Source organism: Nesoenas mayeri, assembly GCF_963082525.1.
Source record: "Nesoenas mayeri genome assembly, chromosome: 9".
Classification (NCBI taxonomy): Eukaryota; Metazoa; Chordata; class Aves; order Columbiformes; family Columbidae; genus Nesoenas; species Nesoenas mayeri.
Window position 1 is genome coordinate 18,603,984 of NC_137557.1, and position 24,276 is coordinate 18,628,259.

At 42.8% G+C, this 24,276-nt stretch overlaps 1 protein-coding gene across 4 annotated transcripts; it reads left to right on the plus strand.

The window, feature by feature from the left end:
* The first annotated feature begins 87 nt into the window (after nucleotides 1-87).
* ATG16L1 (autophagy related 16 like 1) lies at nucleotides 88-21,839 on the plus strand. Of its 4 annotated transcripts, none has more exons than XM_080349756.1 (18): nucleotides 88-469; nucleotides 1,319-1,412; nucleotides 3,586-3,691; nucleotides 5,120-5,193; nucleotides 5,399-5,650; nucleotides 6,487-6,552; nucleotides 9,018-9,107; nucleotides 9,855-9,911; nucleotides 10,825-10,927; nucleotides 13,272-13,377; nucleotides 13,491-13,561; nucleotides 15,075-15,146; nucleotides 17,166-17,286; nucleotides 18,126-18,231; nucleotides 18,743-18,892; nucleotides 19,303-19,350; nucleotides 19,712-19,813; nucleotides 20,215-21,839. In XM_080349756.1, exons 1-18 carry the CDS (start codon nucleotides 355-357, stop codon nucleotides 20,306-20,308), a joined length of 1,827 nt encoding a protein of 608 aa, XP_080205882.1. In that variant the 5' UTR covers nucleotides 88-354; the 3' UTR covers nucleotides 20,309-21,839. The 4 variants fall into 4 exon arrangements, with proteins under 4 accessions (XP_080205882.1, XP_080205879.1, XP_080205880.1 ...); XM_080349753.1 differs by having other exon boundaries at nucleotides 9,021-9,107; XM_080349754.1 differs by lacking the exon at nucleotides 9,855-9,911.
* The last annotated feature ends 2,437 nt before the right edge of the window (nucleotides 21,840-24,276 follow it).

The window sequence follows — 24,276 nt, forward strand, 5'->3', positions numbered from 1 at the left end:
GCAGCGCGGCCTCGCCGCGGCGCTGCCCGGTGCGAGGGCGAGGGCCGTGGGGTTAGCGGGGGAGGGAGGGAAGGAGGGCGGCGCCAGGCAGCGGCGGGGCGGCCGCTGTCGCCGTTGCGGTGCGCCGCTGAGGGGCGAGGGCCCCTGACGGAGCGCGGCCGCGGCGCCGTGGCGGGCGTGGGGCGGCGGCTGCGGGCCGGGCCCCGGCTCTGAGGGAGCGCTCCCCGCCGCCGCGCTCGCCCCGCCGGGCACCGGCCTCCCGCCGCCTCCCGCCCGCCTCCCCTCGGCCGCCCCTCGCGGGCTGCGGCCCGGGCGGCGCTCGCCCCCGCTGCCCTTTCCCGCCGCGCCGCGGAGATGGCGTCGGGGCTGCGCGCCGCCGGGTTCCCCCCCTGGAAGCGGCACATCGCGGCGGAGCTGCGGCGGCGGGACCGGCTGCAGCGGCAGGCCTTCGAGGAGATCATCGCGCAGTGTGAGTGGCCGCGGCGGGGCCGCTTCCCTTCCCCCTCCTCTGGGACAGTGCGGGGGAAAGGGCCCGCGAGGCCTCGCGTGTGGCGGCGTCAGGAGACCGGTCGGGACATGTTTGTTAAAACTGAGGGAAACTGGAGGTTTTCCATTATTGAGGAAAATAAGTAATTGCTTCTTTTATTCCCTCACGGGCTAAAATGCGTTTGTGCTCCGGACAGTGATTCAGTGTCTGAATTGTCTTTGCAGTTTCCGCACAGATGTTTGTGGGATTGAGAACAGTAGTGCTATTGATCGTATTCGCGATCTTTTGTAAAAATTGGAGCTGTTCAGGGGCCAGTGCTTTCCCTGCAGCGCTTGCGCGTCCCTCTGCTGCCTGAGCTGTGACAGGAGCGGATGGCAAGAGGGTCACCGGACACTGCTCACGCTGGGGTGCCCCATGTTTTGGGGGGAGAAGCAAGTAAACCTTGGCAGGGCTCAGTGCGGTGCTGGATGTGACCCGTTCTCTGGCAGCCATGGCTTGTTGCTATCACTTGAGGGGCTATAAAGAGTCTGGACTTTGAACTGCTTCTGTTTCAGCAGATAGCAATATGCTCAAGCAGCCTCTCGATTCAGCTTTCCTAAGACCAGTCGCACACAGCAGCCTGGTTAATGAGGAATTCTTAGATTTGTGGCTGAACGCTGCCTTAGCCTGCTGGCGTCAAAGAGGAGCACGCACTAGTGTGGTGGAGGCGCACCTAATGTTTGGTTGTGTCAGAATAACTAAAGATAATGGATCTTAGCTGGTGGAAGAAGAGGACGAGTATCTGGTTTTCCTTTTTGGTTATCTTCTTACTTGTGCTTTTTGCCCTTTCAGATAACAAGCTACTGGAGAAGTCGGACCTTCATGCGGTGCTGGCTGATAAGCTTCAAGCAGAAAAATATGACATGCAGAGCAGACATGAGATCAGGTATTTAAAATTCCTTTTCTGTCAGTCAGCTGTCTGTCACACACACTGTAACCTAAACCAGTTTGATGAATTGCACAAACAACTTCTAGGTTACTACAGTAAAGTGAAATGAAGCAAACTGGGAAATCTGTTGAGCTAAAAATAAATGATAACTAATTCTAAACATGTGATAAAGTTGCAATATGTTTAGGGTACGCAATGCAGAAAGATCAGACCGAGTTGTGGACAGAAATTAATTTATCACAAACTCAGGGTGTGGAGGTGGAGCAGAACGAGCTTCTGCCTCTGATCTGCTTGCCTTGTAATGCTGCTAGTGTTTGCCTGGTGTCAGTTCCTAGTGATTATGATCTGACTCTGAAATTGTCCAATCATATAAGCATTGCAGGGAAGACGCCACATCTTAGTTTCTTCTAATCTATGTTATCACACAGAAGGGAAGAATAGAGAAAATCATAACTGTGAAGCATCAGTTTTAAATAACCACCATATGCTAAAGTGAATGTGCCTTTTGTGTGCTTTCAGCAGGATTTTTTTAGGAAACTTCCTCTCTAATCTGGGAGTAGCACTGTAGTGCAGCAGGGATGGGTCATGCTGCTTATTCTGTTGGTGTTTGGATCCACAGTAGCTCAGAATTTCCTTCTTATGTAGGAATGGCTTCCTCTGTTGAAGCTCTTTTTGTGATATAATGCAAAACTGAATATGCATCTCTAATTTGGATTCAAACCAAATAAATATAGTTAAGGCTATTGTCTACTATTGCTAGTAAGGAAAGAGGAATTCCTGATTTTACAGGAATGTCAGGTAAAGGATCAGCATTTGGCCAGCAGGCTTGAGCTAACACCTGTGTGAAAGTTCTCAACGGCTTTCTTGGTGACTGCAGTTGCCCTGAGGCATCTTTAGTTTGTGGGAATCTGATTCTGGTTGAACACCCACTGTAAGAGATGAGGCCGGAGTAGATGTGAATGCGAAGAAATGCACAGAGACAGCATCTTCAAAGTAAATACTAAGCTGAACTTTGATACTGTCCTCAGTATCTGACAAGTTTTTGAAACAGAATGGATTCCCTAATCCTAGATAGCTGAGAAAATGCTTTTAATTACCTTAAGGCCAAGGAGGAGTATCTAGTTTTGGCTGTAGATGTGTGTATGGCCAGAGTTATTGGACATTACCACAGGACTTGGCTTCCTGTCTGTTGGGACACAGTTTTTCGGATATGCAGTGTCTTCTAGTACAGTGTTAGTTCACTGAGGTGTTGTTCCATTGTTTGTTTTTGAGAAGAACATTAAGTTACTGATACTGATACAAGACCTTTCAGCTTTTGAATGCATTGTCTGTTTCCCACTGGACTACTATAACACAGAATGGCTGCAGAAATGGATGCTTGCAGTTACCTTGTTCTGTCTGGTATAATAGTGATGAACTTAAAATTATTATTTTTAAAAGCTGGAATTCTGTGTGATATGTATACGTGTGTGTATGCTTTAAAAAACTTGACTTCTGTCTCTCTGCTTTCAAAGATGTGATAAATGTTACAGTGGTAGTTGTTTAGGGGGCGATATGTGTGTTCTTCTGGCATGTAGAAATTCCAGATTATGTCACGTATGTGCTGTAAAGCACAATTAAAAAACATCCCCAAACCTTTACACAATAAAGGCTAGAATATATTTGGAACATTGGAGGTGCTTGTAGCACCTAGGACTATAAACCCAAGGGCCTGGGAACATACCTGTTGATTCTTGGCTTTTGGTTCTGTGCTCTGTGTTATTCTGTCTCCAGACATCTGGCATCTTCACGGTCTGCCAGCTCCCACCAAAACAAATTTGAGGTGGTGAAATATTTGTAATTCTTCCAGAATTTGGAGGATGTAATTTTAAGATTCAGCTGTCTTGTGCAAATTTAAGCTAAGACTAGTTATCTTCCATTTGCATTTAGAAAGGTACAGAAAGGTGAATAGAGTCCTCAGTATTTTTCCAGTACTATATAAAGGCATTTTGGTTGGTGAGGAGTGTGTTGTGAGGGAGCTACCTGTGGTTTAGTTCATTAGGAGTAACCTGTATCTCTGATGTCGTATAGGAAATCCAAGGGAGTTTGTCCTGAGACAAAATGGTGAAAGGCACAGGAGCAATTGGCTTCTGGTTTGTGACATCTCTTCTTCCTCTCTCTCCAACTCCAGTCCAGGACATGATGGCACATGGAATGACGCTCAGTTGCAGGAACTGGCACAGCTGAAGATAAAGCATCAAGAAGAGCTGACAGAGCTGCACAAGAAACGTGGCGAGGTCAGAAATTCCTCTTGGGTTCTGGATGGTCCATATGTGACCCTTTGTGAATGTGACCTTAGTTTTACCAAGCTTATTCATCATCATTTGTTCCTCATTTCACGTACATCCTTTTTAAGCTCCTCATGTTGATGATTAAAATAAACCAGAGACAGTTCGTCTTTAAAACTGTCAGCCAGGCGATAAGAGCTTACATTGACAGCATAGTATGATTTTTAGGAAGTTCTTAATTTTGTTTTTCATGAATACGTTTTTAACTGTATTTATTAGAGGAGGAAAGAACTTAACCCGTTTACAGAGCTGTACATCACCACTAGTTCCACATTGAAAAGACTTTGAATGAGTGAGACAATAGGTGGCTGTGTGTGGTTTCATTTGTCTCTCTCAATTTGCAGGACCTCTGCTATAAAAGAGTGAACAAAATAAACAAGCACAAGCAAAAGTTGAAAGTGCCATAGTGTTAGACTGAAATGGGAGTTCTGGTTCTGCTGTGTAGATGCAGGAGGGAGCCCAGGAGTCCTGTAGGTTATGAGACTTGGGCCTGGAAGAGAGGAAAAGCTGCTGTCTGGGGGGTTTTGTTGTTGTCTTTTTTGTTTTGTTTTTCTGGAAGTGTGTGGATTGGCAGAACTGCGTTTTTAAAAACCACAGCAGTGGATTAGATGAGTCCAGGAGCAATTACCTGAATGGTACTGCACACTTTCACAGGGAGATGGTGGGTGTGACCTGGAAAACGTTGTCATTCTCACACCTCGCTGGAGTTGTGGGGAAGCTCCAGCATCAGTAATTCTGAGTTTTTCAAAGAGGAAGCAGCTGTCTATGGGAGGTGTGCACTGAGTAGTCAAAGCAGTGGAAGTTTCTTCTTCCCAGCCTGGTATCCTGAGCCATCCACCCCATCTTCCCACTCCCTGGCAGCCCAGGCTCTGTCCCTCTCTTTCCTACGCTGATAGAGACTCCACCAGCAACTTTCTTTGTGGGGGAACTCTTATTGAAGCCTGTGTTTGCAATATGTGAGCTGCATGCCTCCTGTAACAGCTGTCCTGGGCATAACAGGAGGATTTGGTTGTTAGTGCTTATATGTCTGTTTGCTTAATTGGCAATTTTTAGTTTCTTTATTGATTTTTCCACAACTTTAAAAAATTTTATGTGTTATATGTGTTCTGTTTGATGTGATTTTTATCAAAGAAACCTCTTGAGGGAAGGGAGTGAGATATCGAAGGTCAATATCTTTTTGAACAACTTGTATTTGAAAGTAGATTCCCTGATTTAACGACCTGTGCGATAGGGGCAGTAATCAGATCTGTATAGAAGGCTGTGAAAGACCTGAAAGGCATGTATCCTGCTTGTGATGTTAGATGGGTGGGTACCCTCAGTGCGTGTTATCCAGCTGGCATCTCTGCATTTTGTAATGTCATTTTCTCTTCCCTGTAGCTGGCGCAGTCTGTAATTGATCTGAATAACCAAATGCAGCAGAAGGACAAAGAGATGCAGATGAATGAAGCAAAGTGAGTAGGAACTGTTTCATCTGTGTGATTGATATGAGACTCAGACTTCTGTTTAAGTGGTTCTTTAGTTTTATAATACTCTCTAGGAGTCCAAGCTGTGGGCTAAAAAATTCCTTCACTGGGCATTATACAAATAGCACAATGGTGGATGGTGTAGATCCCAAAGGACATCCTCATTGTTTTGTGTATTTTTGTGCTGTTCTAGGATTGCAGAGTATTTGCAAAAGATCTCTGAACTGGAAACAGAGTGCCAGGAATTGCGTAGCAAACTGCAAGATCTGGAACGAGCTAATCAGACGCTGAAAGATGAGTATGACGCTCTCCAGATCACCTTCAACGCCTTGGAGGAGAAACTGAGGAAAACTACTGAAGACAACCAGGAGCTGGTCTCGCGTTGGATGGCAGAGAAAGCACAAGAAGCCAATCGTTTGAATGCAGAAAATGAAAAGGATTCAAGGTGAGATTGACCTCTAGTTGATAAACTACTTCCCAATGTATTTTTGAATTCTTTTGAGTGCATAGGATAAAACCAGATTTAGTTGTGATCTTGGAGATGTCTGTATTCTTGCACAACACAATGGGAGTCGAGAACTTGGTGTTCCCTCTTTTGGCCAAAACAGACAGATGCTTTGTGAAAACATTCCTGTCTTTTAAATGAATAAAACATGTTCTTTTGTTTCTTGAGCAACATTTAACTATGGCCTAAAGATCATAAATCAGATAGAAACTGGGTTTTTTTGCTGGTACTGGAGCTGGACTTCTCTTGTTCATATCGTGTCTTGATACTGCTCCTAGTTTTGTGCTTTTTTCACTTAACCAATTTAAGTGTATTTTGCATTCTGCTAAAAGGGGAAGCTGCTATGAGACTGAACTGTGTATAACTTGGAAAAAAATTAGTTTGTACTTTTTTTTTCCTTGCAATATAATTATTTTTCTTCTGAATTACTTTGGCTTAACATGCAAACTAACAATACTTGGAGACTAAGAGCTATAAGACAAGTCTCATAGTACTTGCCAGTTTTGCATTATTTTTACTAACATAATAGTTATTTTTAGCAAGTTTTTGCACTTCACGCAAATCCACATTCATATGGGTCATAAAGGGCCATAGGTTCACTTCACCTTATTGTCTCACTTAATTGAGCTTGTCCTTCACTATCCATAGCAAGAAAACTGCCTCTCCTGCACCAAGTATCTTGAAAAGCAGGATAAAATTAGGGAAGTGGTCTGATTTTTTTCAGAATGGCTTTAAGGAAGTTTTTTATTTAAGTAGCCTCATTTTCCTTTTCTTAGGAGACGACAAGCCAGGCTGCAGAAGGAGCTGGCAGAAGCTGCCAAAGAACCCCTGCCTGTTGAACCGTAAGTTGTCTTGATTTACAGTCTACTTCATCACTTCATGCTTCAGTTTTATGCAGATGCATGATAAATAGTGTCTTTGTCATTTCTAAATTTGGTGAAGTAGAGGACTGTTTAAACTTTGTTGTAAAGTCAGAAATGTACAGTAATGCTCCCTGCTCAAACTTCCAGGAGGAGCTGTGTTATGACTAAAAGTAGATGCTTGGACTAAAAGTCCTAAGAATACTTCATATGGTGAATATACTTATCTCAGCATTAAAACATTCGTTATATGGTGCCTTTGGTCTTTAAAGTGGTCCTTTAATCATGGCACAATATACTCTTGAGATGCCTACTTTTTAAGTGTTAGGGTATAAATATGTGTGACCAGAGATTTCCCGTATGAACTTAGTGAGTTAAGGTGGGTAGAAGTGTATTGATCACTTCCATACTGGGAGAGATTTCTATAGGGAAAAAAATAGATAGATGTGGAGTTACTGTCAAGCCTGAGATAAATACCTTTAGTCGTGTGTTCTCTTCAGCAGCAGTACATGGATATTCACTGCGATATTTATTTCTGGGTGATATTTAATCAGCTGACTGAAGCAGGCAGTTGATGGTAGAGGTGCTTTGCACCAGGCTAGTAAGGTTATTGGCGCTTGTGTCAGCCAAATCCAGAAAAACTACACCTGCTGCATTGGAAACAGCTGAGACAGTCCTTGGAGCACAGTGCCAGAGCAGTGTGTGGGCTTTTTCTTGATGTCTGTTATCATCAAATTAGCATCATGGAGTCCCATGAGGTCTCTGCGCTGTGTGTCCTTACACATGATAGGAGCAATGTGTCTGCTCTGGTTATTTGATCTCAGTGCACATGAGATATTTTAGAATATTAAACTCTTCAATAAATAGTGTTGCTCTGAGAGGGGAAACACATGTAATGTCTGTATCCACCTCCCATGTTAAGCTTCTTCCTCCCCATTTCCTAAAATGAGACCTTCCTACCTTGGAGCTGAGCTCAGAGGTGGCTGTAGCACAACAGCTTGAATATTTTGCTTCCTGATTTGATGGGCATGATGGTCTCAGTGTTTCATAAGTACTTGAGACACTGAGAGGTTAAAATCGCTTGTTTTTTTTAAAAAAGTATAAAAAATAATTGCTTCTGTAAATTGCTCGAACTCTGCTTCAGAGGTGTTTTTGATTTGTTCTTTTTGGTTTCGTAGTTTTAGAGGGTTTGTATTGTATAAACATGCTGCTTACTGAAGGGGAAAATTGCAGCATTTCAAGGTGTGTGCTTTGGTGTTTATATTCGCTTCAAAAATATGTTAAGTTCACATGGAAAGTTTTTTTTGCTTCATACAGTTTTAATAGCTCAAACTTTAGATTAAAAAAAAAATATCAGCAAAATTTGAGAGTCTTTTATTGAAGTATCAGCCCTTTACATATATACTGTCCTCCAAAATCTTAGAACTTAAAGTGCAGCTGTATTCTGGAATGAGAGATTAAAAGTGTTCCCATCAATTCTTTTGCAGCTGAGTGTTATCTGATGGCAGGAATTGGTTTATTCCAACTTAAATGCTGAATTTAAACTTTCTGCAGTCAAATGGCATCAGGTTAATAGTGTGTGTTTAAAAATAGTTTATCCTGCAAAATCAGTAGTGGAGGAAAAATCATAATTGAAGGAAAAAATATTAGACTGTCAGAGCCCATGATGACTAATGGGAACAAAACCTTTTAACATTAGCTGAGTAGTTTAGCTGAATTAATTTATGGTGTAGATATTGGAACCTCACACTCCTGCTGTTCAGTTGTTCACCAACACTTGAGAGTGAAATGTAGCAAAACAACATCCCTTGTACTTACGGAGCAGCACCTGAAGTACAACAGTATAGGAAGTACCCAGATGTCTTTGGGGATGACAAAGGAAAATTCAAACTCTTATGCTTTTTTTTTTTTTTCCTAATACTTCCTTGGTTCAGAAGAGCAAAAAAGGTGCTGTGAAAATAGGATATCACCTATATTTGGGGTTGCAATAACTCATGTTTTTGCTGTTCTGTAACTGTTCCAGCACCTGTAGTTCACTCTGTAGCACTGTTTTGCTCACATGTGATAGGTCCTTCTAATGCTCCAAGCTGAAATACAATGCCTGTAGTAAAGGGAATCTAGAAAGGATGCCTGTCAGCATCAGGGGAGAATCCAACCCTGTTGTCAGTGAAGAGTGTAGTTGGCAGCTGGAAAGGAAAAAAATGGAGTTTAGGTGCTGCATTCACTTGTTTTCAGGCATTATATATTGAATGTGGTATCTCTTGCAGTGACAGATCAGTGTTTGTGTTGTCTGGATTTACATACGTTACGACGCCCCTAGATGTGGGTTGGGTGCAGGCACCGACAGACTCTGGAACTGTGTCGGCTGTTCAGTTCATGCACATCAGCGGGTGGTTTCCCTGGGAAGCTCCAGCTCATTGACAACGGTGTGTTTTCTCTCACTTCAGCAGGGATGACGATATCGAAGTGCTGGCAGATGAAACCTCTGACGCAGCTGAGGAGACATCTCCAGTGAGAACCATCAGCCGAACATCCAGGTTTGTAGATCAAGAGATTTTTGTATCATGTCATTGAGAAAGAATGAGAGATGTAAGAGTTGGAACAATGTTGGGAATATTACAGTTTTTACTTGCCTTCAGCTGGAACGCAGTTTAGTGCTTCTACCAGAGCAGTACGAAACTCATGTGCTGGGTTCTCTGTTACAATGCTTTAGATATGCTTTGGTTTTCATTTGCTGTTCTAAATAAATTAAACTAGTGTCTGAAAAATCTGCATCTAGTCATAAAAAAACAAAGGTTTAAAACAAGAGACAATAAAATAGGTATTGCAATGCTTGTTGTATTATATCTGTTACTACACGAGATATCAATGTGATTTTGCAAATGGTTGTGTATTTTGATTTAGCTGAAGTGCTGAAAATGTCTTCACCTAGATTAAATGCATCTTTTCTTCCTCTAAAATAGCAGTGAGTGGAAAGTAAGAGGTAGTTACATGAGAGCATGGATTGAGTTGATTGAAACTTTGGACATGGCACTGTTATATCTAAAACCAGTAATTCAAAGGGTGGAGGTTGAGGGAAATTGAAGAAACTTGACTCACAAATTGTGTTCTGAGTAGTTCTGGTGACTTTTGAACTGATACCTGCATTTGGTGTTTTCTGTCTTCGGGCTGGGTCTGCAGGGGAGGGAGTCTTTCCAGAGACTTGTTGCTATGAAATATGTTTGTGTTGATCTTTGTGTGGAGAAGCTGCTCACAAGGTTTAAACCTGTCCTCCCCTCCTTCAGTAAGCGACTCTCCCAGCCAGCTGGAGGCCTTCTGGACTCTATCACTAATATCTTTGGGTAGGTTAGAACACTTTCGCCTCTTTGTTTTGTATATTAGTTTCAATGTACACCAAAATCTTGGTGATGCAGGGAATACAAACAAATAATTTCAGCCTTTCTTCTAGCTTCTGCCTTTCTTTTTTTTTTCTTTTTTTGTTCTCCTCAACTTCCTGTTTCTTCCATCTTGCCGTGTGCTGGCCTCTGACCTTTCCCTCCAGTCTGTCTGAGTCTCCCCTTTTGGGACATCAATCTTCTGATGCTGCCAGGTGAAAACATTATCCGCGCTTAGTCCGGCACGTGAATGTATTCCATTGAAATAACACGGAACCCAGCTGCGTCATTAGATTTCAAATGTTGATAACACTGGCTAGAAACTGTCTACAGTTAGAGAGGCAATGAGCCCCTCTTTGTGCAGAGCATACCTGGAATTTGCTCTTACTTTCCACTGCACGTCGCTCCTTAAATAGGGTTATTTAAGTTGTTGGGTTCCGTGCTTAGGATCCAGAGTGGAGCCAGACCTTCTAAGTCAAGCCCTGCATTAGGTGGATGATCTTTGCATAAATGGTGCAGCCTGAGCTTTTGAACGAGCATTTTGCTGCTTGGGATGTGGTCTCCCTAGACATAATGATGGAGTTGTAGTCTCTCCAACTGAACTCAGCTGCAATCACTCCCACATTTCTCTTTCCTATTAAAAAAAAATCCTAAGTGAGGTCACTGGTATTCTATCAAATACCTAAAGCCACAAGTGGATGTGGTGCTATATGACAAATGTAATTTTTGAAAGACGAGATAAAAGAAGGTTTAAAAACTCCTTCCCCCATTTTTTAATTGCTGTGCAGTGTAGTGAAGTGACAGGTGCAGATTTGGCTGAGCTGGAGAGAAAGAGCGTTCAATTCTCATTTTAAAATAATTGTACTCTGTTTCATCTCAGGAGGCGTTCTTTGTCTTCGCTGCCTGCTCCCCAGGATAATGTGGAGCCACATCCAGGTGCCAGCAAAGAAGTGCGAGTGCCCACTACTGCCATATGTGTCTTTGTAAGTACAGAAGGAATTTTCAGTGTTACTATTCCTTTTGCTGTCTTTGGAGGAAGCCAGTCCTGGGAACTGAGAACCTGAGACTCTTTCCATTAACGCTGCCAAACAAGAAGGAATTCTGCATTTGGTAACATAGTTCATCCCATTTAATTCTTAGCCCAAAAGCTTCTCAGAGCCAATATGCTTGATGTGTGTCTTGCTGAGGTCAATGATGACAAGTAAAAGGTCTGAGGGCACAGGGGAATTACACTCCATTACCCTCTGGGCTCCCAGCAGTCCCTGTTCTGTCATGCCACAGTAGAGCTATGATTGAGAAAGAGATTGCTGACAATTTGGGATTGATTCAGTTCCAGTTCTCCAGAGTGAAGGGAGTTGTGGCACTGGATGTCATCCAACAGAACTGGTTAAGAGGAGCTCATCGTAGTGGGGTGTCTACATTTGTTGTGTGTGATCTAAAGTTTTCAATCTGAGACCTCCTTTATGTGTTTTTTTGACCTCGCACGGTCCAACTTAAATTTCTATGAAGAACATTGCCTTCTGAATTAAAGATATTGTGGTAAATTGCTTTGTAACGCAGCTACTTGTTTTAACGTTCCTCTTGAGCTTTCTCAGGCATTCCAGTTTGGGATGTGGATATTTCATGGACATAAAATGACTTACATTTTTCATCCAGTGTAATGGAGTCACTCACTGCAGCATGGAGTCAGTCCTGTTATCATCTTCTCTAGTGGAAGTCGTGGGGTGGAGGGAGTAGCAATGTTACTTAAGTGAGAATAGGGTCATAACCTAAGTGAGGGCCTGGAGCTGACTTGAACGGGGCACCAGAGGAGGGGTTGATGGCTGCAGTGTGTGCTGCAACCTCTCTCCTCCTCTGGCTATATACAGCGAGCAAGGTTGAGCAACAGATGGCATACTGGCTAGGTATTACAAGGCTGTATATGGGAGGTTTTAAAGAATGCAGGAGGTTATGTTGGTTTCACCTTTCTCTTGCTCTTCTGTAATGTCTTCTGAACTTCCAAGAACAGCGCAGCCTGTCTTCCCCATGTGGAGGGGCAAACCACAGTAGGCTATGGTGACTCCCAGTCTTGGCAATATGGTGATGTGTGATGAGCCCTGCAGTATGAGAAGGAAAAAGTCCCTACTTGTTTCATGAGAATCCATCTGTTCCTTCTGGAGATGCTCCGTGTTACGTTTTAGCTCCTGTGTTTGGAGCCCAAATGGAGTGTGAGGACGTGTCCAGGTCCAGCAGAGCATTCCAGGAATGAGTGCGGGGACTCTGGGCCAGAGGTTTGGCAGATGTGGGGAGCAGACCAGGCATGCTGCTGGGGAGATGAGTAGAACAGGCTTGGGAAGGCGAAGAAGGCAGTTGCTCCAGCCATTGTTCTTGGGCAGAGTTTCTAGGCAAGGCCTTTGAATGGTTTTGTTCTAAATAGCTCTTCTGAAATGTGATGGCCCCTAAATATGTGCTGGCAGACCAAGTTTAAGCAATAAGTTCCAGAAAAACTGATTTTGAAAGAGCAGTTACTGAAAATACTTAAAAGGAATGCAGCCAATGAATTAAGAATGTGGTATTAATACTGTGTGGGTAAGTAGTAAGTAGTGTGAAATTAACAGAGGAAAAAAAGAGAAGGAATCTTAAAACTCTCATAGCTTTTAAAAAGTTAAGAATCACTATTATGTGGCCAACACAAGCTTTAAAACATGAAGCTGTGAGAAAGCAGGGGTGTCACTGCACCAGTGGGTAGGGACCACAGCTTAAATGCAAGTTCTCTGTGAGAGCAGGCGCCCTCACAACTGTGCTGGTACTACTTAATCACCAATACAAAGTAACATTATTACCATTATAATCTGTTACGCTGTTTTGTAGCAGTCTTTCCTACTCAGGCCTGACTTGAGTGTTCTGTAGTTGTATGAGCCGGTTGGATCATGTTCCATGGCTGGCTCTAGATGGATAAATGAAAAGTTAGTTTCCTCCCACAGCATATCACCTGTCACTGTTTTCTTTTGTTTCCTTTTTTTTTTTTCTGGTGTAACTTAAAAGCCTTACCTTCTAAAGCCTATACTTGTGAAGCATTTTAAGGCTTCTGACAGTTTGAGTCCTTGCTGATGTTTTTCTTTATGTGCTTTTGTTTTTTTCTTTAGATAAGGGTCAGCCTTTTTGCTCTGTTTGTACACCATCAACTGTAGTAGAGTTTCAGTCTGTGGCTTTGTTTCCTATATACTGCTGAAAGATCTACAGCTGTGGTTCTGTATAACCTTTAAGTTCTATAGCTTTCTAATCTGTGTATTTTGGGTCTGTGCTAATTCCATTTTGGGTGGCTGTTCTGTTCCTCCTGCTCCTCAGGACGCACATGATGGGGAGGTGAACGCAGTGCAGTTCAGCCCCGGCTCCCGGTTACTAGCAACAGGAGGCATGGACCGGAGGGTTAAGCTTTGGGAAGTCTTGGGAGGTAAATTTTTTTGCTTTGGGGTATGGTGGGATGCGAAACAAACTCATAGTTCACTTTGTGTCAGCTTCTGTTCTAATCCACTACTTAAGTTTTGTTCGTCTTTCTCTGTGCAGATAGGTGTGAACCTAAAGGTTCCCTCTCGGGTAGTAATGCTGGGATTACAAGCATAGAATTTGATAGTGCGGTGAGTATCTGTGCAACATCCACTGTTTGTGATTGGGAATGAATTAATTGAATTATGTTGTGATCTGCTATCAATTTTCATTCTTACACTTTGAAAAGTTACCGAAGAAATGAGTTAAAAGACTTATGAGAGTAACTGCAAATAGCTAAAAATTGTCCAGAAGATCTTTATTTGATATACTGTAGTCTGTAATTCTCGTTTTCTTTTACAATTCAGAGGATGATATGCAGCTCAGACGTGGGCTGTTACGGGCTATTGTGATAAAATTACAATGAAATATACCAGACTTTGTCTAAAGTAGGAAATTCAGCTTCCCACTAAAGCTGGCATAACAGCACAGAAGACACAAATACACTGAGGCTTTATTTCTGTGAAGTTGTTTTCCTTCTGTGCTCTGCCGAGGTCTGTGATGAACAGTAAAAGGTCTGATTTCCCCAAGACTTGCTCTTCCATGACCCCTTCTCCCAGCAGTTTCTCACCAGTCACAGCACAGCAATGGTGTGGCTGGCAGAGTGTTTGCTGACAGCTCGTGATGTGCTCGGTTCATGTCAACCTCAAGTATTGGAGACGTGACTGGGCTCAGCATCCAACAGCCCTACTTGAAGGAGTCTGGGGTCTTGGACAGTTAAAACTAGACACGTGATCTGACTTTTCTGCTGAGACCTCTCCCATAACACAGTGCTTTACTGCATAGGCAGCAGAGCGAAGCTGTCATCTTTTCTTCCATTTAGTGATTCTATGTGCTAAACTTTATTGATACACACCCAAAAGGATCCCTTCTTTGGACATTGACCAGCTCAGTAAAGATTTGCTGGTGCTGTTAATCTGCAGGAGAAACTATTTCTGATTTTTGGCAACTTGCTTGAACAAATTTGAGGTGAGAACTTCCTGAGGTGAGATGCTAATGGGCTTTAAGGATTTAGGAAAGCTTTTTGAACTGGACAGGTGACCATTCTCCATAATCCATGACTTGGAAGTACCCTCAGCCTAAGGCCATGAACAGGCCAATTTATTTCTCCTTGGACAGGTTTAGTTTTTTGAATCTCGGTTTAAAATGTTAGAATTGTAATGAAAATCACAAGAGTTGGGCTAATTCCACTCTGAGGCCTATCTAAGTAGTGGAGGTAGATGTGAAAAATCAAAAAAAGAGGAAAATACCCTACAATAGGTAAGGGTGAACCCATTTCCTCACTGCAGCAGAAGGGAAAGGCGAATGTCCTTTTTGGCCTGGTTTTTACTAGTACTTTATCTGTAGTTGTGATTCTACAAAAATCACTGTCACATTTTGGTGAGAAGAAAAAGCCGTAGCCTTTTTGAAAGTTGTTATGTTAGCCTAGTTTTCCATACTGGTATATGTTACTGTTTCTTACTGTTTCTTTCCTTTTTTTCCTTTTTTTTTCCCCCCTCCGGCAACATAGCACTAATATGGTTTTAATGATTTACTGGTAATACTTTGAGTTTAATTTGCATATTGACTTGCAGGAGTAGTTTTAAATTAATTTTGTGTTGACAGGGTTCGTACCTCTTAGCAGCTTCAAATGACTTTGCCAGCAGAATCTGGACGGTTGATGACAATCGATTGCGGGTGAGTCTCTTGAAGGCAAAACAGTGCTCTGGCAGTTTGTGTCTTGTATTTCCAATTCTGTCTAGTGGGGACATGGCAATATTGGAAGTTGGGCATTTACAGGATCTTTTTCTCTTAAGGGTCTTTACAGCAAGATTTAAAATACAGTATTGATCTCTGCACAGCCTTGCAGGAAACTCCAGTTACTGCATATTTTCACAATACAGCCCTCCCGTTAGCAGAAGCTTACCATGTAAATCCAATATGCTTTTGCATCCCCCTCTGTGGAAGTTTAAATGCTTCTTAGAGTTTATGGAGAACCACTTCAATGTTTTAGTGCCAGGAGAGGAGTGCTGAAGAAGTTTGTGGAAGACAAAGAGGGATTTGGTTTTAATTTGAGGTGAGCAGCATTCTTGAGGAGTCCTTTGCCTTACTGTGAAAGGCAGCAAGCCTGAAAGTGCTGGACTTCATTCTCAATGTGTTTTGAAAGATTCCTCACAACTCCTTTGTACTCGCATTCGTCTCCAACACTTAGCTCTAGTTTAAAGAAGGATTCACCTCTGACCAAAAGAAAAGTTTCTTTTCAGCTTTCTAAGAGGTCTGTGGATTTTTTTTTTTTATGGTCATTCCTATGTACATTTTTCCTCAACTTCTAATTTTAGGAAGATGCTGCTTTGGTGTTCTGAATCTCCTGACATTCCACATATCGGTTATAACCTACAGTTGCGTTTTAATTCCCTGGGTAGTTCTCAGTGTGGAGATGTCAGGTCTTGTTTAGGGAAGTGAAGAATATCAGTTCTTCTGCAGCTTCTGTTTGGCTGCAAAACCTACTACAGGATGTGAATTATAGTGAATAAAAGTTTAGCAGACTATAGATTACTCACTACAAAAAGTTAGTTATCCCTGCAAACATCCACCTGGCCTCACAATTTCTTCCTGTGATTTTTTGGTGTCTCTGATGGTCACCAGCTTTGAGTGAGTGCATTTAGTGTTTGCTGATATAAAATAGTGCATTCTTTGTTTCAAGTGTATGTGATACAGATTTGTCATATGCAGGAGCCAGTGAAGCTGAAAACACAGTAAATTTTTCCACGAACTCCCTACTTAAATGCAAATATCTGTGTATAATGACTGTGCAACAAGAGTAGGAGAGAGATGTAGAGGGGAAGTTTAGATCCTCCGTTCTGGGATTTGTGTCCTTTCTTAAGATGAAGTGGTCTCTATGGAATTTTTTTGTTTGTTTCAGAGTTTGTGTATCTATTTGCTTTATTTCCAAACTTTGCTCCCATTCCTTTCCATTCTTAAGGGTTTTTGTTCTGTGTTTCCCAAGCCCAGATTGCTTTGGTATATAGTTAGATTTTTTTTATTTTTAAATACTCAAAGGACTATCAAATTACACAAAGATTTTTCTCCTGTTTTTTTCACAATTCTTACTTCAGGCAGTCATTATCTTTTTTGTCATTTAGTATGTAAATATTGAGCAATTTGAAGTGAATGTGGTTCATGTTCTCAGCCCCGCAAAGCCTCCCCCCTTCAGTTATGGAAACTGCTGCAGGGAGTTTTTCTGAAATCTCTGCTCGTCTCAGCTTTCAGGCTTCAAGATGTAACAACAGTTGAGACTAAATGCTCTGTTGTATCCTTGAGAGGCTCATTATAAAAACCTGAAGGCACAGTTTCCATTTCCAGCATGCTTTAACCCCTTCTGCTCATCGTTCATGCAAGGCTGTGTTGCAGTTGCCATCCGTCCATGGAGCAGGAAGGGAACTCACAGGTTCCCCGAGTAGCTTGAGAAGCTGCAGCCAAAGGTGACCTGTGGCTCCCAGCCTCAGGCTGAACTCAGTGCCACTTCACACTCCTACTTGCTGTTAATCTCTGTTTAACAATAACAGATATTTTTTTTTTTTTCTCCAAGCAATGCAGTACACATGTAAATTATGATTTAAGATTGTCTTTGAGTTGTTAAACAGCAGAACTAGGAAGCTGGAAGGGAAGGAGCAAGCGGAACTGTGCAGTTTTACCATGTAAATCTCTTGTCCTCAGCACACCCTGACAGGTCACAGCGGCAAAGTTCTGTCGGCCAAGTTCTTGCTGGACAATGCACGCATTGTTTCGGGAAGTCACGACCGGACTCTCAAGCTCTGGGACCTCCGCAGCAAAGTTTGTAAGGAAACCCAACTTCTGTCTTTTCATCCACGTTCTGTGTTTCTGCTGAATGTAAACGCACGTCTGATGTAAAACAGATTATTACACCTTATTGCTAGTCTCAAAAAGCAAAAGCTAGCAGCCATGCCATCTTCTGTTGTTATTCAAGTAATTGGATTCTTTCTGCCTGTTACCTGGAGTAAGAATAAGAAATCAAGTGCATGCAGGAAGCACTGTTAATGCTATTACATTAACAGCAGCTGTGTTCTGTGAGTGTTCTTTGTTTACCGGTCTGGCGGTGGGTATTTTAGTCTTGCACTAAAAACTTGGAGTTCTAAACCCTGAGGGGGGATGGAAATGTCTCTTGGAAATGTAGTGGAAAATTTCAGCATCTCAAACAAAGGAAACACTAGGATCCAGATTTTTCTTTAAGAATAACACCTTGTTTCCTGGGCTCTTCTGTTGATGGCTCTTAAACCTGCTTGCACTGCCAGAGAAGTTGAGATTCAAGGTTACCTTGATACCTAGACTGCAAACACAGGTCAAGGAGACAGTTTCATGTTGTTTAATAGTAGGAAATTATAGTTGTCTAAATACAAAGTGGAAGTAAAGCAGCTGTTGTGGGGGCATTTAAAGGGATATTAGCCACAGCAAAGGAGATTGAGAAGGACAGAGAGGTTGTGGAAGACTTAAATCAGGATTATTCTAAGACAGAGTTTGTCTGCCCTGTGGTGCTCCTTGGACGCTACTCTGTGGGGCAACTGTATGTGTGTGGTGCAGTGATTATTTTCTGTCTCTATTTTCATCTGTTTGTACAGTATAGATTTCAGTATGTCACCATTGGTTTGTCATTTTTAGGTATAAAAACAGTGTTCGCAGGATCTAGCTGCAATGACATCGTATGTACTGAGCAATGTGTAATGAGTGGACATTTTGATAAGAAAATTCGTTTCTGGGACATCAGGTAAAACTCTTGTAAGAGAGCTTGTAGTGTAGGGATGGTTATGGGATTGCTGTCAAGTACAACCTGAACTGGGGAACTTCCTGAGCTTGGAAGTTAATGAGACTGTTAGAAATGTTGCAGAAGGCTGTTGAAACAGACTTCTGTTATTGCTTTTATTGCTGTTTGGTGTTTGAGATTTTTTTGTGGGGAGGGATCTGGTTTCTTTTCTGAAAAGGCAGTCTGCTTTCTTGTAAGTATTTTGCATTGGTCAGTATTTGCCATTCTAAGTGTTTAGTTTTTCAGAGGGTGGGATTTTGAGGAAAGTAGTATCTAACTATTGGCTGGAAATGTCCACAAAGTGAGATCTAGCTTGGGAAAGAGTTGAAATGTAGGAATATACCAATAATCTTTTTTTCTGTTCTTCCATATTGGGACAAGTCAAAGTTTTGACACAGTAGTTTGGCTTCTGGATCCTGGTTTGCTCTTCATTTTTTTTTTTTTTTTTTTTCTTTCTTTCTTTCTTTGTCTTTAGGACTGAAAGCATCGTAAAAGAACTGGAGCTGCTTGGGAGAATCACAGCTCTGGACCTGAACTCAGAGCGAACAGAGCTTTTGACCTGTTCCCGTGATGATCTGCTAAAGATCATTGATCTGCGGGTTAGTGCTGTCAAGCAGACATTCAGGTGAGTGTGTTCTCCACCAGAACGTTACGAATTTCAGAATTGCGGATTGCAGATCGCTCTTAGTGTTGGAGTGTTTTGCGGTTTTCTCCATGGAGAAAAGTGTCTTCTAACCTTTTTTTTCTACATGGATAGCTAAGTTCTCTGGAGTCTAACAGCAAAGATCTCCTCTGGTGGATCTTTTAGTTACCTCTTTAAAGAAAACAGCTTGACTTAGGAGCCTTTGGCCTAAAGGAAAGAATTTCTTCAACTGTAATTGAGAGGAAGGTGTAAGAGAAATGCAAAGGGAAATTACAAAGGGATACTGGAGCTTATGCCGAACCAAGTAGACATCCTTACCACGCTCTTTAGTGAGAACCTGGAAGTCCATCTTCTTATAAATGAATTTACACTTACATGATTCTTCCTTTCAGTGCCCAGGGATTCAAATGCGGCTCTGACTGGACAAGAGTTGTGTTCAGGTAAGGTCAGATATAAGCAAGATACCTGATAAATCTTTCCCCAGCATGAGTGATTCCTGATGGTTGGCTGCATGGTCCCTGTTTACAGGTAGAAAAATGGGGGCAGAGTTTGTGGTTTGCGCAAGGTCATGTCTGGTTCAAGACAGAGTATATCTGTAGACGTTGATCCAGTGTCTTGGAAGCTTTCCGATTTCAAAGTGCTTTCACGTCTTAGTGTTAGCAGCTGGTAGCACGTAACTCTTAAAAGACTTCAATGCCAAGTTGCTTGCTTAGGAAGTTGCAGGTGGAATGACGTTGTGTGCTGATAAATTGCTGACTTGAAAATTGTTCTCTGCCTTCTGCACCTTCTCTGTTCTCGTAGCCCTGACGGTAACTATGTTGCTGCTGGTTCAGCTGATGGGGCCCTATACATTTGGAATGTGCTCACTGGCAAGCTGGAGAGGATGCTGGCAAAGCATCACAGGTGAGGGGAAGCTGCCCATACAGTCTGAAATGGGGATCTGGGTTGTGAATCTTGCTGAGCTATGAAAGAATTGTACAGCTTTGCAACTTATATATATGAGTGTGTGAGAATTTTTAATATGCACATGCTTTGTGGATTCATGGCAGTATTCCCTCGATTGAATTAAGATTAGGTTATTGTTCAACTTCTTAAGCTGCAATATGATTCTAATAAAGTACAGTCTCCTCAGAATATATTCAATGTATCTCCCTTAGGCTTATTAAAAGCAGGAGTCTCCTGAGGGCTGAGGCTGAAAGTGCTTTTTCTTTGATGGTCGGAGTACTATAATATTTCATTCCAGTGTTGAGTGCTGTTTTGGAATTTAGCTTTTCTGTTAAACTTCTCCCTGACTTCCATTTCAGTTCTCCTATCAATGCGGTCGCGTGGTCGCCAGCGGGTGCCCACGTGGTCAGTGTGGACAAAGGAAACAAGGCTGTCCTGTGGTCTGAATTTTGACCGGCTGGAGGGCGAAAGGCAGAGCATCCTGCGCCCCGTGTGTGGCGGTTCTGGTCCGTGGACGAACAGAACGGAGACTTGAGCCCAGATCCATCCTCAGCGGGGATATTAACAAGTGCATGGGCTTCCCTTTCCAGAGGAAGGTTCTAAAGCAATGGAGAAGGAGCCTGAGTCAGAGACTTCTTGTGGCTGTAGCTGCACTGTGGCACTCAGACTGGGCAAGGGAGTAGCTGTTCTGGATGGAGAATGCTACTTAGTCGCACCTTTACGTGCGATATCTCTGCACCGAGTGGAGCTGAAGATACTAGCAGGATTCCTCACCAGACAGCTGTGCCAAATACCCTGTCACACAAATGTACTTACAGCACTTCTGAGTTGGAAATGTTGGATGGAGGTTACTGTGTATGCTGACTTCATACGTGTCCTGTCTCCTGTGTTCTGTTCTTGTGGCCTAGTTCAGGCTTGGGATGAGAAGATCCTGAAACGTGGACAGGTCCTGGACAGTCTGAAGTGTTGCAACAGCTTTTAAAGAATCTGCCGTGGCTCTGGCAGCTCTGCCTTTGAGTCACCAGCTCAATGCAGATCTGCTCCGATCCTGACCCAGGTTCTCCAGCACTGTCGTGTGAACTCTTTGTATCCGTTTCACCTGTCTGTAAGGAAATGGTCCTTTCTTCAGGACTTCTGCATCCTTTTGTTAAAATGCCCTTCAACAGCTTGGGTATCACAAAATAGGAGATTTTTAATCTTTTTATTCCACAGGCAGTTTGGTTACTGGGTGTGAGGAGAGAGAAGCTCAGCTTCTGGTGTGCTGCTGTGCTAAGGAATGTAGTCATACTGTGACTTCAGTACCAGAATGTAGATGTTTGGTCCCTTTTTCTGTTCATCCGTCCTGTCCTGGCGACTGTCAGTAGAACACAGGGGAGAAGCTGGGTTAAATCCCAAATCCATTCTTTTGGTGCTGGCAATTCCAGGCCACTTGCCCCCTTCTTGAGCACACGTGCAATATTTTTGTTGGCGCTGGAGCCCTCTCTGTGCTACGGAGCAGTGTCTTGGCTCTGTCCCTGTTCAAGCATCTGAAACCACAATATGGCTGGGTATGAGCTACCTGGCAAAACTTCATTCAGCCAAACCTTTCCACATCGTCTGGGCCTCAAGACAAGCCACCAGCGTTTTATTGCCTTTTTATTTGCACTTTATTTTCTTCTTTCCTGGTAGTGTTCTACTGAGGAAGTGTGTTCTTTGGAGGGCCTGGATTAGAGGGCAGCTGCTAGAACAGGTGTCTCTCTAACCTGGCCTTGTGTTCAGACACTTTCTCAGAGGGGAGTTAGAGCATATGGGGCAAAGTTTTTATTTATTCAGCTGCCCATACTTGATTGTAAATAAACCTGTGTTCTGCTTTTAAAACCCCACAATGCTCTGATTCATTTATTTGTGTGTCTGTGTGTGAGATCTTGCTCTGCATGAGCAAAGAAGGGAACCTGAAATGGGGTTTTCTGTGCTCTGTTTTCTTGATGAAGCGTGGATTTGGGTTCAGCCGCACTGTGGGATTTGGTGTAGAGGGGGAAAGAGGATAATGCTCTTAGCTTGAAGCTGGACATCCCACAGGTACAACCTGGTCTTGCCCTGTTTCAGGAATACCACCTTGAGACCGAAGGAAGTCGAACAAGTGCCTCTATCCTAAAAAAGGTTGATGTGTTCTTAGATGTTTTGGATAAATTGCTGAATTGAGGAAATTAGTATCTATATTTCAGGCACTGCTGAAAATAGAAGTCATTTTCTGCTTTGATACTTTACTACCTTGTTAAATATTTGAGCCAGTGACAGGAGTTGCAAGTTCTTGAGAAACACAAAGACCCTTGTTGAAGGTTCCTGCTCTGGTTCCTGCATCAGAATAATGAAGCAACATCTTCAGCTCTTCAGTGTGTGAGAAGGTCCTTGAAAAGGCACCTACCAAGAGTCCAGGTGCCCTTGGTTACTGCGGAAAAGCAGATCGCTGAATGACAAGTCAGCATGATGAAAGATTATTGAGAGATTAACGTAATAAAAACTCTGCAGGCTCTGCTGAGACGGATCAGAGTGGGTTTAGAATGTTTATAATTTAGGCTGCTATACTTCTGTTTTTTCTACATCATGGACACAGATTCTTAAACAAAGGGCTTTGTTTTGCCTGTTGATGCTGTTACAAAGTAGGTTAATAGTACTCGAGGATAATGGCTGGCTAGCCAAGACCTTTAGCATTTTAGATTAAAACTCCTTAGGACCAAGGTATGGAGGAAATTCTAGTGACCAATTTTAGCTTTTTAAAAAATGTTGTGATAGTTTATTTCTTTACTTGTGTTGCCTGCTTTTCTGCTTCAACCTGCGGAGGGAAGAAGAGAAAACAAAGGTACTTGCTGTGCAGGGGTCCTGTCGCGCTGTTCCGCTGCTGAAGGTGGAGCTGCCCTTCAAGTGGGTTAGGGAGGGAGTCGGTGGGTGGGTGTCTTTCTCCGGACACGAGGTGCGGTGCGTTTGGAAGCTCGTGTTATAGAGAAGCTGCTTCCAGCCTGCCCTGAGGGTCTTTGCAATGTGCGTGTACCCTCAGAGGAGCAGCATGTAGCACAGGAATGCTTGCTCCTCTCCAGAAGGACTAATAATCCCCCAGTGGCAGCAGCACAAACTCTTCAAACAACTCGGATTTCTCCTTTTTGCTTTTGCACTGTGTGACTGAATAGAACACGTTGGTTTTGTGGGTTGTGTTCTCTAATTCCCACAATCAGGATCTGTCTTTCCTTCAGCAACACAAGCACATGAGAATTGCTCTGCTTGGGGCTGGCTGGTTTGTGTTTGCCAGAGTCGATTAAACACAGCAGTGATTAAGGTCTCCAAATAATCCACCTCCAGTTAATAAAATGTTGCTGGAAATTGGAAAACACTGAAAGAGCTGTGGAACACTCACTCATTCGTGTTCAATTTTTTTTTTTTAATTATTTGTGTGCCCAGGCCACTATATTCAGGCAAATGTTGACGACTGCAAAAATCAAGCTTTGATTTGTGACTCAAGACTGCCTGAGATGAAGGGTGCTGTTCAGGCCAGCAAGTGGAGAGGATATTGTGTGATCTTTCTAATCAAACTCACAGATGCAGCCTGGAGGAAAGCTACAGCTGTTTGTGCAGCTTGCAAGCCAAAAATTACACACATTTTTGTGCATAATACCAAGACCAAATTCATGGGGTGGGAGCGGAGAGTAGGAAGCTATTCTTGGGACATTCATGAGCAGAAAAGCCAAATTGATTGGAGTCTCTGTTTGTGTGTCTTACATCTTGGATGTTGTGCCTCACTCTCTAAACAAATTAAAGAGGGGAGGTGTAGTAGCTAGGAGCATATTGTTTTGGATCAGCATGCCAATGGGATGCTGGTGAAGCAATAATGGATAAACTGCTTAGTGATTTTGAGAAGAATACATTGTTCTCAATGTTTGGTAGTCCTTCATAATGGCATCTATTTATAGAGAGACTCAGTTTGAGCTTTTATAAGCTTCTTTTTTCATAAATGACTCTTGTCTCTTCAGCTTCTTATTAGGCTGGATGGCTTGCAACCCTAGGAAGGAGAAGATAGAGACAGAGCTTTAGGATAAAGCTGCCTTGAGTAGCTGTCCTGGTATATGTACGTCTCTAGTCCTTACAAAGCATGTGAGCATGACATTGTAGACCTTTTCACTGACGATCTGGGCTTCCTTAGGTAATGCTTCATGTTGCTGACTTAACCACTTTCCAGTTGAATCTTAGCCCAGGTGCAATATTTGCTCTTAGAGGGAGATTAATTCTTGAAATCCTGGATGGACGCAACTGGAGACGTGCTTTCAAATCCCCTACAAATTGTCTTCCTTGCTTGATAAGAGGTTAGTGATTCTCTCTGGTAGATGTGAAGAAACAGAGGACACGGCTGTGTGGAAAATTCATCTTTCTTCAGTGGTTTAGGAATTCACATC

Excerpts from the sequence above, each read along its gene's own strand:
- ATG16L1 (XM_080349756.1), top strand. The coding sequence starts at position 355 with ATGGCGTCGGGGCTGCGCGCCGCCGGGTTCCCCCCCTGGAAGCGGCAC. Across the intron at positions 9,108-9,854 it reads ACCATCAGCCGAACATCCAG|TAAGCGACTCTCCCAGCCAG; the intron begins GTTTGTAGATCA and ends CCCCTCCTTCAG. Across the intron at positions 10,928-13,271 it reads CTACTGCCATATGTGTCTTT|GACGCACATGATGGGGAGGT; the intron begins GTAAGTACAGAA and ends CCTGCTCCTCAG.